General features: G+C 50.0%; 1 protein-coding gene across 1 annotated transcript in view; it reads right to left on the bottom strand.

The window, feature by feature from the left end:
• SPATA13 (spermatogenesis associated 13) overlaps window positions 1-12808 on the bottom strand; it is a 93461-nt gene that overhangs the window by 66558 nt on the left and 14095 nt on the right. The window contains exon 3 of the mRNA XM_007471467.1: window positions 5713-7284. Coding sequence (XP_007471529.1) covers window positions 5713-7284 — 1572 coding nt within the window. The remainder of the gene's footprint in view (window positions 1-5712; window positions 7285-12808) is intronic.

Here is a 12808-nt window from a genome sequence, read left to right as displayed (position 1 = left end):
TCCTCTTGATTATCATAGGGAAGCTTAAGATGAGAAAAACAGAACACGAGAAAAACATACGTACTGCCATCAGTTTCTTAATCATCAGGCTCAAATTTCCCGCAAAGAATACTGACACTACTTTTCTTCATTTCATAACTTCATTAAGGCCTTATTAAGCCTTTGTTACCCACAAATTAAAACAAGGCACCAAATAAGCAAAAATACTAAAACTTTGACAAATACACTGTGATACTGGTTCATATCATTTCTTTTAAGAATTTCATATACTTTAGAAAGCTTAAAATTCATAGCAAATATGATACAGTATACCATTTATACTTGACTACAAATGGTTATTACAGTAATTTCTATGAAAACTAGGCTCTTGCGCAGGTATATAGGTATACCTACAATTGGTGAATTTTGTCATGCAAATTATACCTCAATAAAGCTCCTAAAAATCTTGGGCAGCTTTTCTAGGGTCACTACATTTGCCTCTATGTAGGCAACCTCATCTTTCTGGAATTTCTAGGCTCTGTGAAACAGCTGTGGATAATTCTAACCTCCAGCAGAACTGTTTAACTCTCCCAAGGACCTATTTAAGTAACCTGGAGAGTAATGTCTACGTAATCTGCAAAGAGTCAAAATTATTCAATATTTCCGTGTCTCTGATTAAATTACATAAAAAACAGTACCTCGGAACCATCATTATGTATGAGGTACCCCTTGTGAGCATCGTAAGGCTCCAGAGTTCCTAATCCACGCTGAAAATACGCCTGATTTAGCTCCTCCTGACCCACTGGAGTGATTATTCCAGTACTAGAAGCTAGAGAGAGGCTCTACTTTAGTGACAGTGTACCTGGTGATGCCACAGAAATCCCCTCCTTTTTCAGAGGCAGCAGCAAAAAGCAGGCAGTGGTCCGGGGGCAGGGGCCGGCGGAGCACATGAAGTCCCGAGGCGCCCAGGCCGGACAGCCCCGGGCGGGGATGGTGACCTTGGTGGGTCGAGGCCCCATGCAGGAATAACACTGTGCATCCCGCAGAACTAAAGTCTCCCAGTCCAGCGCTCAAATGGTCTCAACTGCATAAGGCTGCATACTGCGAGGGCTTCCAACGATTTTGAGGGCACAAGTCCCTGAGGAAGAAAGCTACAAGACCCTCAAACATCTGAGTGCTGGAGCCAACTGTAAGGGTCCCCTTGAGCTGCCATCATGTTAGCGCAAGGGCTGGGTGAGGACATAAGTTCAGCGCTTGGTCCAGTGTCTTTGGAGCTTGATTCTGGGTCCCAACACGACAGTATCCTCTCCGTCAGCAGTCACCTTTGACTTCTCTTTCCCCCAAAACACTCCAATGCTAATTAAAAACATAAACTGCAAAATCACTTTGGAATCAGCCCCTGCCCCATTTCCATGGCCTTAGTTCAGCACTCATCACCGCTGGACTAGACTATCGAGGGGCTCTGTCTGTCCCCAGGGCCGTCCCATCCCCAGCCTCTCTGTGGAGCCGGCCCCGCACTCTGTGGAGCCACACTCCTCTGGCTTTCCACAGCCTGCAAGGTCAAGTCCACACCCTAGGGGCCCAGCGAGGTCCTTCCTAATCGTGCTGACGGGCCTCTCCAATCTCATCGCTCCCGCTCACCCAGCCACCCTGTCCAGCAATGAGCACAGCAGACTCGCTTCCTGTGGACACGCTACAGCAAAGCTGGGAGCTAAGGACTCCACGTGCATCACCCTCTTAACCTTCCCGAAGACCCTGGGCAGCCTCTAGGCAGCCAGCAGCCACTCTTGCCAGTTTACAGCGGAGGAAAGGAAGCTCAGGTCGCTCCCCTGGCTGAGTCCCGCCCCGTGTCCCACACCTGCCCCCTCCCCACGCTTCCACCTGGACTGGAAGGCCCTGCTGCTCTCCCTCCGTTGCCACCTGGTGCATCCCCATACTGATCTCCTTCAAGACCCCACACTCCGGCGTTTCCCCCTGCATCGTGCCCTCTTCACCCGGAGCTAAGAATCCTGTCTGTGTTGCTCCAAGGCGCCCAGTACATTCCTCCTGACACGTTAGTTATCACAATTACCCTTATATATCCCAATCTACCACTTGGACTTCGAGCCCATGAGAATAAGAGCCATCTGCTTTTTTTTTTTTTTTTTCGGTAAGCGGGCCTCTCACTGTTGTGGCCTCTCCCGTTGCGGAGCACAGGCTCCGGACGCGCAGGCCCAGCGGCCACGGCTCACGGGCCCAGCCTCTCCGCGGCACGTGGGATCTTCCCGGACCGGGGCGCGAACCCGCGTCCCCTGCATCGGCAGGCGGACCCTCAACCGCTGCGCCACGGGGAAGCCCCCATTTGCTTTTTAACTCTTCCTTTTCCGTGTCTGGCACGCCCAGGTAGGTAATAAATGAATGACGAGGTACGCTTTGTTTATTATGTGTTGTTTCACTCACTCTGTCCTTCCTCACATACTGGATTCTCCCCCATGTTTCAGAGCCTCGTTACCTCCAAGATCTCTGTGGCAATAAGTTCCTGACAGTTTTCCCTCCGGTCACCTTGCTAGTTTTCTTCTTTACTGATGGTGAATTAACTTCTCCAACACACAGTTTTGAGCCTGGCCCTTCTCTATTCAGAAACATCTTTGATTCCTCAATGCTTATCAAGTAACGTACAGACTATCTGGAATCCAAGAGTCCATGATCTGAACCTAACAATCTCATCTTAACTGGGATGGTTCCACAACACCAGATGAAACTGTTACCTCCTGTTCTCTCAAATCACATAAAATCGCTGTACATCTGACCACTGAAATGCCCCAGCTTCCTCTCCGTAACCACCTGCAGAAATCTCACCTTCAAATCAGATGTGATCACCCCCATTAAGCTTTCCTTGACTTGGTACATGGGTAAGAACTACAACGCTTGTGAAATCCCACAGCATTATGGTTTTACCTCTTTTGAGGAATTTAATCCATTCTGCGTACTCTACTATGATTTAGATACATCTTGGGTAATCAATAATCTTCCTCGACATCACCCACCATTCCTTAGAGCTACACCTGAGTGTCTTACACCTGGGAGGTACTCCACAATTTGATGTGACGTGTTACTGAATAAACATATAAATCTCACAATCCTCCAGAAGCCTGCAACATGGTGACTGTTAACAACCAGTTTTGGAAAAAACTGACCTTAACTGGCCACTGTCTGAAAAAGTCAGGTCAATCAAGGATGGAAAGATCATCAAATGGATAGTGACCAGCAGACAATGTCAGCCAGTGTGGAGCACTGGGCTGAGTGTTCGCCACACGGTTTCCTTGGTTCTTACAAACCTCCAAGGCACAGAAAGCTCTTGCACATTCCACCTTTGAGAAGTTCAAGGGCTTGCCTAACGTTTGGCATCTTTTGGAAGGCAGAGCTGGGACCCCAACCAAACTAGAAACATTTACCAAAAGAAGACTTAAGCTCCCTGTAAAGGAGTTACAATGGATTCTCATCACTTAAAAGAGCTTCATCTATGGTACATTTCAGCACCGCCAGGAACTAGGGCATCCATACCGCAGGACTAAGGACAGGGCCCCCTCCCGTTGACCTAATTCAGCCAGTGAGTTAACTGTGTGACTCTGCAGGAACACCAGCAACGACACTAAACCCCTGAGTCTGTACCTTCATAGGGCAACAGGTACAAATGCTCAGCTGCATTTCACAGCCAAGTAACAATTTCAGTCTCATTCCCCAGACCATCGTTGTTAACAACAAAGTTTACCACTAGGTGGCAGGAGTACAACGCCAAGGAGGCTAGTTTTGGACACAGTCTTGTTAAACTGTGCAGTTTTTCAAAGATTTTGTCCCTTTTAGAGTAGTATGTTACAAATAAATGATTCTAAATTTAAAAAATTATTCTCCCTTATTGAAAATTTCATGATGCCTATGCATCTTAAATAACATCATAATACACACAGGTTTCAACTTTTTAAAATTCAACCATAACCACAGCTCAAAATAGCTTTAAACATATAGGTGGAACCATACTATCAATAAATTAAAAAGTAACAGTGTCCATTAAAATATAGTAAAGACTGTTATTTAGTTTCGTGGGAGGCTATATAAGACTGATAAATACCGCTTGTAACCCATGAAGGTTGGAACTGCTGCATTTCGCAAGGTGCTTTTTGGTTTGTTTTGTTTGCACTTTGTTTCTAAATATGTCGAAATAAAAGAGGACGTTTCAGATTATATTTTGCAAGTACTTCTCTGCAAGTAACACTAAATATTACCAATATATACACAGTGCAAACTGGGCAAAAGCATCACTATGTTTTCTCTTTCTGACACTTACTCTAAAAGCACAAGGGGAAGCTTGATGGGCTACATGAGAATTTTGCGGAAATGAATGCAACCTAGAAATATAATGAGTATCTTACAGAAAATCCGTAATTACCAAGATGCACACGCACTATTAATAACTTGTGTCCTTCTGCTTCCTCTCTTTGGCGATCCCTTGTGGGTAGAAACTAAATGATGTAAACTAAGAACAGCAAATATGCATGTGAAAGTATATAATGGTCAAAAATTACCCTGGGAAGTAACTGAGTTAGAAACTTAACTCTTGAATATGTTTAGTTAATACGTGCTCAGGAATAAAATATTTTAATGATGTTTTTTTTTTACCGATTTTGTTAAGCAGAAAATAAAATCTCCACCTTTAGCATAAAGAACCCTCTAGAACTAGGCAAATCCCTCTTTTGAAGGAGGAGGGGGGTGTCCTGAACCATCAGTACGGCAGGACGGGGTGCTTGGTGTAAGGAATTACACTTCATCTCATCATCCAGGGAGAGGTGAAGTCCAGACCGGCTCAGGCCTTGATCAGTAACGCAAACCAGAGCAGAGTCGGGAGTCCTTCCCAAGGCTGACACCTCGTCTCGTGTCCTTACAACTGTCCCATGGACTTCTTTGGAAATATGCAAATGAGCAAGTGGTCATCAACATACAGGACCTCTGGAAGACAGACTGGCCGCCCCAGGTCTCCATGCAAACCCAGATCCAGAAAAAGTGAGGCAGCCTCCCTTCTCTGGCTACCCAGGGACCCGTGAGGCAGATTTAGATCTCCTCTAAGTGATGTGTGGTAGGCTCTACCTTCTAAGACTCCCTGTAAAGCAAAGGTTAAAAACAGTCCAGAGGCTGCCTTGGCTTCCAAGTTTGCTGTATCATTACTCATCTGCAGGCAGCAAGGCAAAACTGAGGTCCTCTCCGGGGATCGGTGGGAAGGAACCGTTGCAAGCACCAATTTATACCTGTGATATAGTCTAGGAATTTACGGAGAGAACAATTTGCAATATGGACACATGCATGCATCTATCTCCTCGGCTCTCAGCTCTGTAAGGGAACATTACTGAATGCATTTATAAAGTGAAAATTACACAGTACGGTTGCCCGGATTCTTGACAGGATATGAAGAGACCGTTGCTCTTGGAGCCTTGACAGTTATTAGTGAATTCAATTCATGAGATGCTTATGTTCTACTCTAAAAATAAGTACATGCTACTTTAGATAAATAGGCTATTTGTAAATTAAAGTATGTAGTTACCAGTAAAGTATAAAATAAATAAATAAATCAGTACAGTAACCATCATAAAAATTCCTTTGAACCATCAACACTCAGGCGTTGACAGGTATCAAACTGCACGTTTCTAATTCAACTCCCGGGAAATAAAGCAGTGGCGGGTCACCAAGGATGTCCCGCTCGGCCCTTACCTCGTCCGTCTTTTCTTCTGGACAGTTCGTCCCCCCGAGGCTCTGCTGCGGGTGGTTGCCGGCGCCGCTGTTCTCACTGCCCAGGTCACAGGCGGTTTGCACCGCATCCTGGAGGGACCCGGGGCCTTGCTCCCTCTGGACGGGCCCCTCTGCCCTTTCCTCGCTGTCCACTGGACTCAGGGACAGCGCGCTGATGCTGTTGGGACACTTGGCAGATGCTGCGTCGGGGCTCCGAGGGCTGGGGGGCTTGGGCGTGGTGGGCCTCAGAGGACCGAGAGGAGGCTCGGGCTCCACGGGAGACCGGTCGCCAGGGCCCGGTTCCTTGGAGCCTCTGTCCGACACCTCCCGGGCCGGGGGCCTGGAGGAAGAGCCGGGGGAGCGAGGAACGGCACCTCCGGCAGCCGCGTCACTGGCCGAGCCCCCAGCACCCACCAGGCCGGAGTCCTGGGGCTCCTCGCCCCTTCGCCCGCGCTCGGGGCCGGCGACCGCGCGGCGGGAGTAGTCGTCGTGCAGCCGGCTGTGCGGCCGCGGCCCGGGCGTGGCGCCCCCAGGGCCCCCCGGCCGGCCGGCCGCGCCGTCACCCACGAGCCGCAGCACCCGGGCCCGGTCCGGGGCCCGCAGCGGGCTCCTGCAGCGCCTGGGCCTCGCGGGGGCCCCGCCGGAGCTGTCAGAGTCCGCGGACGAGCCGCTCAGCGTCCTCCGCGGGGCCCCGCTCTCGGGCGCGCGCCGCAGCTCGGCCACGTGCGAGGCCGACTTCCTCCGGAAGGAGCTCTTCTTGAGGAAGGTCAGGCTGTCCGTACTCTTGCTCCGCCTGCAGACGCCGTTCCTCTCGGGCTCCCGCGCCGCGGGCTCGCGCGCCGCGGGCTCCGGGGCGGACGGCTCCGGGTCCAGGAGGCGAATGCGCCCCAGGCCGTAGGCGCGGCGGATGCTGCGGGACCGGAGAGCGCCGCGTGCGAAGCCGTCGTCGGGTTCCTCGGGGTCCGAGCCGTCGGACGCGAAGCCCGGCCCCGGGGGGCACCTGCCCGCGGGAGCTCCAGCCGCCGCGCCGTTGGGGACCGCCTTGCCCAGGTCGCGTTCCTCGGCCCCCCCTTTGGCGGCGTCCCATCCCTCCCGGTTCTGAATTCCCTGGAGGACCGAGGTCTTCAGTTTTTTGAAAGACCCCATTTTCCGGAAGGAGGCCAGGGCGTTCCACGTGGAGGAGCTGCCCACGAGGCCGGCGGGCCGGGGCCGCTCGGGGTCGGCGCGCGTCCTGTTCGCGCCGGCGGAGAAGAGGCGCAGGAGGCGGGCCGTGCTGAGCCGCGCCTCCCGGCGACACGCCGGGTAGGTCACCATGCCGGGGTCTTTGGGATCAGAGATGGGGCCGGGGACCGCAGCTCCGCGCCCGTGGCCGTTCTGGGCCGTGGTCATGGTCTGGGGGCCGGGAGCCCGCGGGCACAGGGCAGCGCGGTTCAGACCCACGCGCGCCTCCGTGTCCCCCGGCTCCTCGCGCACGCCTTCCTCCCCGAGGCCGCCGGCCTGGCCTTCCCGCCTGCCGTGCACATCGGGCTCCGCGGTCCTGGTCGCCGCCTGCAGCGGAAAACAAAGCAGGGAGTTAGCCGTCTGCCCGCAGAAGAGCCTCCCTCTATCAACGGGGGCTCATCTGTTTTGTTTAATAATTGCTAACAGAAAACCAGACCTGCCCCCTGACAGGGCCGATCACATAAAACCTATTTTAAACTAAGTTAAAATGTTACTTTTTTCTCCTAATTCATGTCGCATTAAATGAGAGGGAAGAATGCAAATTATGCATTCATTAAAAAAAAGATAATTATAGGTTGTGCATTCAATATGATGGTAAACCCTGAAATCCACTGGAACTCGTTAAAGGAAACTTCTGAAAAACTTCTAGAATGAAAAAGCCAAGGCATCATTCAAGACTATGTCTTCTCTTTATTCGAAATAGAAGACATCTTCAGTTATCTCACACACACGCGCACACACAAAACCCAACACTATTTCAAAATGTGTCACAGGGAAACGCTGAACTAGGTTAAATTTAATGCAGCTGGTAGGAGGCTGAGTGCTTAGTATACAAGAGGCCTCAGACAAGGATGCGTTGTGATGGAGACCAAGACACTTTTAGCTGCATATTGTCTACAAATTACCCCAAAACTCTAATGACTGAGCTACAAAGCGCCACAGGGCCACAAAAGCAGGAGGGACCACGCTGAAGTGGCCTCAGGTCAGGCTCTGTGAAGGAAACCGCATTAGAAGGGCCTCTGTCAGAGGACTCTATAACTGGCTGGGGAATGGAGGTGAGGATAGTACTGAAACATTAGGAATTCGGACACAAATTCAAATTAAACAAGTACCCGCACCGTCTACCTTGCTCCCTCAGACCCAGAAGCCCACCGCACGCCTGTGTCTGTGCTCTCCCCCAGGGGCAAATGCTGCTCCCTCGGCTTTTGCCCATCAGCCCTCAAGGGCTAGCATGCTCCCTTGCACTCAATGAACGATTAGGGAAGGGAGGGAGGGAGGGAGGAAGGAAGGGAAGAGTCTGATCATAATCCGAAAAGGCTACCATTTATCAAGTGCTTACATGTCATGCCCCTGTACTAAGTGCTTTCAAAACATCATGACACTGAGTAGTCATGCAAACCTACAAGGTCAACCGAGTGATTTCCATTTCATACACAATCAAATGGACGCTTGGGCAGGTTAGGTAATTCATCTGGGGGTCCTGCGGCTCCCCCACCCCAACGCCTACTCGCTTGTTCACTGCTTCAAACTAATGAACAAAGACAGAGGCAGAGATGGGATTTGAACGCAGGCATGACTCCAAGTTCAGTGCCTTATGACATAACCCGGACTTAAGTCAAATCCCGGAAGTTCTCACGACGGCAGTCAAGGCCGTTATTCCGGAGGCAACATTAAAGGCAGAAGAGAAGGAGCAAGTTGTATAAAGACCTTGAGGTGAGGCCCCAATTTGGCTTATTCCCCTTACATGCAGAAAAAAAATCTGACCTCATGCAAAGAGGTCTCATCTGCTTCTCTCCAAATTCTCTGATGGGTTCATTTTCATATGCCCCTACCTTGTGCCCACTGAGGAGGGATTTCCAGGGAGAATCGTGGTTAAAGCGTTGATTCCATCCGGGACCAGGGAGGCTACACGGATGTAGACCCTGGAGCCTTTCTGCTGTCCACTTACCCAGTTCCACTCATCAGAAGATGGATGGGGTGCCCACATGCCCTCTGCAGTCTAATGTTCAAACAGAGAAACGAGGGGCCTGAAGAGCTGTGGGTTGCATTTGAATGAACCATATCAGTAAAATCTCAAATCATCCCGGCACCGAGGGTGGATGTGAAACCTACAACCAGCTGCAGAATGAATCCAACACCCAGCATCACCGGTCCATCCTCACCTACTCTGGGAGGGACAGGGCATGAGGGTTGTTGCAGCTTCTCGCAATCTTGAAATGAAGCGGATAGTCTGTGCCAACTGTCAACTCCACTGACTGCACATTACATAATAATAGTCTTGTTATGACCTGCCCTGGACACAGAAGAACAGACAGGATCCCTGCCTTGTAATCTGGCTGGACGAAGACAACATACTGACACCACCACCAGAGGGCGCCACGAGACCGTCAATAACCAAGGACCCAACTGTTAAAAGCTGGCCCTAAGGGCTCAAGGGGTGCAGGGAAGCGTTGCTTTACTGTTGCGTGGTTTGAGAATGGTCTGTGGAGGACCAGGGGCCAGGTCTACGTCTAAACTGCCACCTGAATCTTGAGTAAAGTCATTTCAATAATCTGTGCTTCAGCATGGTCTATAAAATAAGCGGTGCCAACATTTATGTGTATCTCAAACAACCAATCAATTCATGAGCCTCTGTTGGCCTGTGTTGGATGTGTGTAGGCCCCATGATAAATTCAAGGCAGTGACAAGGTGACTGCCCATTCTAGGGGGAAAATGGCATGGGTACAGGAAGATTGGGGGGCAGTAAGTTCGGGTGACCAGCTGTCCCAGTTGGCCCACGGATGGGGCGTCCTCCAGGATATGGGACTCTCAGGGTGAAACCAGGAAAGTTCTTGGCAAAGCGGGATGACTGTTCACCCTGCATTAAGGAGAACAATGTAGTTGGAAGGATGGATCCATGTAATGTAATAGTGGAAACTCGGTGAAAACAGCTTTAGAAAAACCTACCTCCCCTTAGTCTAACTCTGAGACCGTCTGCAGGTGTCTGTCACCTTCTTTGAGAATCCCTTGCTGATCCCCCTAAAGTGAATTAGACCCCTTACTCTGTGGGTTCCAGGCATATCACCAAATTGTTTTATAAAAGCATATTATACTGATCTATATTTATCATTTTAACAAGTTTATGTGGCTGCCTTCAGAACAAGACCATTAACTCTTTGAGAGTAAGAACTGTGCTTTGCACACTAAGATTATTTAAGTTTATCTGGATATGAATTTTGTATCTGTTATCCTGCCTTGTCAATAGCGGTACCAAGGCTAACAATTCATCATTACGTACCACCATATTATTCCAATGTGAAGATGTTCACATTTTTACAACACTCAAAAGTCTAAGCATGTACTTAAAGCTTAGATAAGTTTTAGGATACAGATCCAGTAAAATACATACATATCTGAGTTTCTAATTGGGGCAACATGCTTTTTAAAAGACCAGTGACTTACTATTCCATGAACAACGTGACTGTTGTCTGCTGCTTGGAATGAAACGGAACATCACGGAAAAAAAGCTTTTCCTGGAATTTCCGAGTAACATACCAACTTGCATTATTTAGAACTAATACTTTGACCTCTATTCACTAACAAGGGTTGCAATTCAATCAGTGGTTTTGTAGCAAGTCTTGTAAATTGTGGGAGCTCGGCCAGAGATATTTATGAACAGAACTACAAGAAAGAATTTTAGATGGGAATATTGCGAAATCCATTGTCTAGCAGCTGGATTCTGGATTGTTTGAACTTTAGAAGGGAACATTTCTTTTCATTCGTAAGGAGAATTCTCTGAAAACAACCATGACCAGTAATTTTTAAATAAGAACTTGTACTTGAATTTGAAATTCAGGAATACATACCAGGCTCATGTACAAACGAGGTTTTCGTTACACGTTCGGGTAAATTATAGGAAATGTGACACTGGAAGCAAACACTGAAATCTGGATGCTAAAGGGGTGAAAGCACAGAGCCTTGAATCACTGCATGGCAGAATATGGCCTCAGGGAACATCCAACTCCTAACCGTAAAGGTCAGGACCCTTCGTCAAGCTACAACAGGTGAAAGAGCACAGGCTGGGCAGCAGGGGACTGCGTTGCAGCCCAGGCGCTGCCACGTACTGGCCAAACCCCAGGGTCACCCTAGCCCTCTTCCTTTCCCGCCAGACCTCATCGGTTAGCCTAAGAGATTAGACTGTGCATCTCGACAATCCTGGTCTGGCCCCCCGCCACCAGTGCGTCCGCCTAGAAGGCTTCCCTGACAAGTCCCCTGTCCTGCGGTCTAACTCACCTCCCGTTCAGCCGCAGTGTCCTTCCCAGAGTGCAAACGGACACGTGTCACTTCATCTAGGGATGCTGGCTGCCTCCAGACCTCAGAAGGTGTCACATCTCAGCCCAGCATGCCATACCTTTCCCTCTAGGGATGCCGAGTGACTTACAGCCACAGTCCCTCGCACTGCGATGCTCTGGGCCATTTCCTCACTGGCTCTCAAGAGTCTTTCGCAGACATTCTTGTCTCTCTGTATTAGGGGACCACGGTCCCCAGGCTCCCCTGACCAATGGCTTCCGGTCAGGTTGGCCAGTGGGAAGCATGGGCGGGAGACGCCGTGTGCAGGAAGAAGGGAGATGACAGGGCATCCCCTCTGCCTGGGCTGCTGCCGGGGCTCGTCGAGAAGCTGCTGTGCCCCTCCTTAGCTCCCACTCCTGCTGGGGTCCCTGCCGGTCCTCGCTCCTGTGCGGGCGGGTGGGGCACTGGCACCTGCCCCCCCCCCTTTCTCTTCAGCCTCGGGAGACAGCACCTTCCTGCTACTGTCCATCTGAGCTCTTCTGGCTTCTCTCGTTTCTCAGCTGAGCAAGATAATCCCTCAGCTAGGGTCTCTTCGGAGCATCTAGAGATGCTTCTCTTTTCCTGATGGATAAACATGTGCCCCGCCTGTCTCTAACTCAAATCAGCTCTTCCCTGGAGGCTCGCTCTCCCTCCTCCCCAACTCAGATGCCTGTCCTCTGTGGGCTCCTGTGGGAGCTGCTGTTTCAGCACTCGCCACGCTGCTCTGCAACTCTGGTCTCTCTGTCTGCTCTCTCCACGTAACTCCGGTGAGGTTGAAAAGTTCTTTGAAGGCAGAGACCAGGTCTTATTGAACTCTGCATCCTCTGCATCCAGCCAGTGACTGACTAATGAAGGATGGGAAGCCCCCTCCTCTTGCACATCCAGGGCCAGATCGTTCAGCACTGTCGTTTGCTGAGCCTGCCCATTTTATCCTCCCCTTTCCCTTCCTGGTAGGTCCTTTCCTTCTCTTATTCATTCCAAAATCTTTCCCAGAACCTTGCTGGAATCAAGACTCTGACCGGGAGCTCAAATTCTAGCATCCGCACCTTATGAACAGGTTGTATGCTGAAGGGTTACTTACGGGCAATCTATTTCCCCATAGACTCTGTCCACCAAACTACATTTAACCGATAATATAGTGAATTTAACCATAATTTATAACATTTCCATAGGAAAATGCATCTAAGATTCAATGGTGGGTTCTAGTTCCAAGGATGAAGTTCCTTTCCCCACTGCCTGGTCCTTAATACAAAACCCTCTCCCTTTCGACCCCCGTGTCCACATCTCAAAGGAAGACTGTCTTTCCCCCATGGACGTGGCATCCTCGGGGTCTCTCCAGGTGAAGATGGGGGAGGATGCTTCAAAAGAGCAGAGCTCTGCCTTCATTTAAATACCCAATCATTTAAGTGTCTAAAACTGAAAGTATACATAAAACCGTAGCTCGGACAAGACTGAGTCACTGTATCTCTGGGAAGGGTGTCGATTCTATACAAGGTATGACTGGCTGGCTGGCCTTATCTGGGTTACTAGGCTAAACCGCATT

This window comes from Lipotes vexillifer, unplaced genomic scaffold (genome assembly GCF_000442215.2).
Source record: "Lipotes vexillifer unplaced genomic scaffold, Lipotes_vexillifer_v1.1 scaffold543, whole genome shotgun sequence".
NCBI classification, from domain to species: Eukaryota; Metazoa; Chordata; class Mammalia; order Artiodactyla; family Lipotidae; genus Lipotes; species Lipotes vexillifer.
The sequence above is the reverse complement of the archived record's forward strand: the minus strand, read 5'-3'. Positions and strand labels throughout refer to the sequence as shown.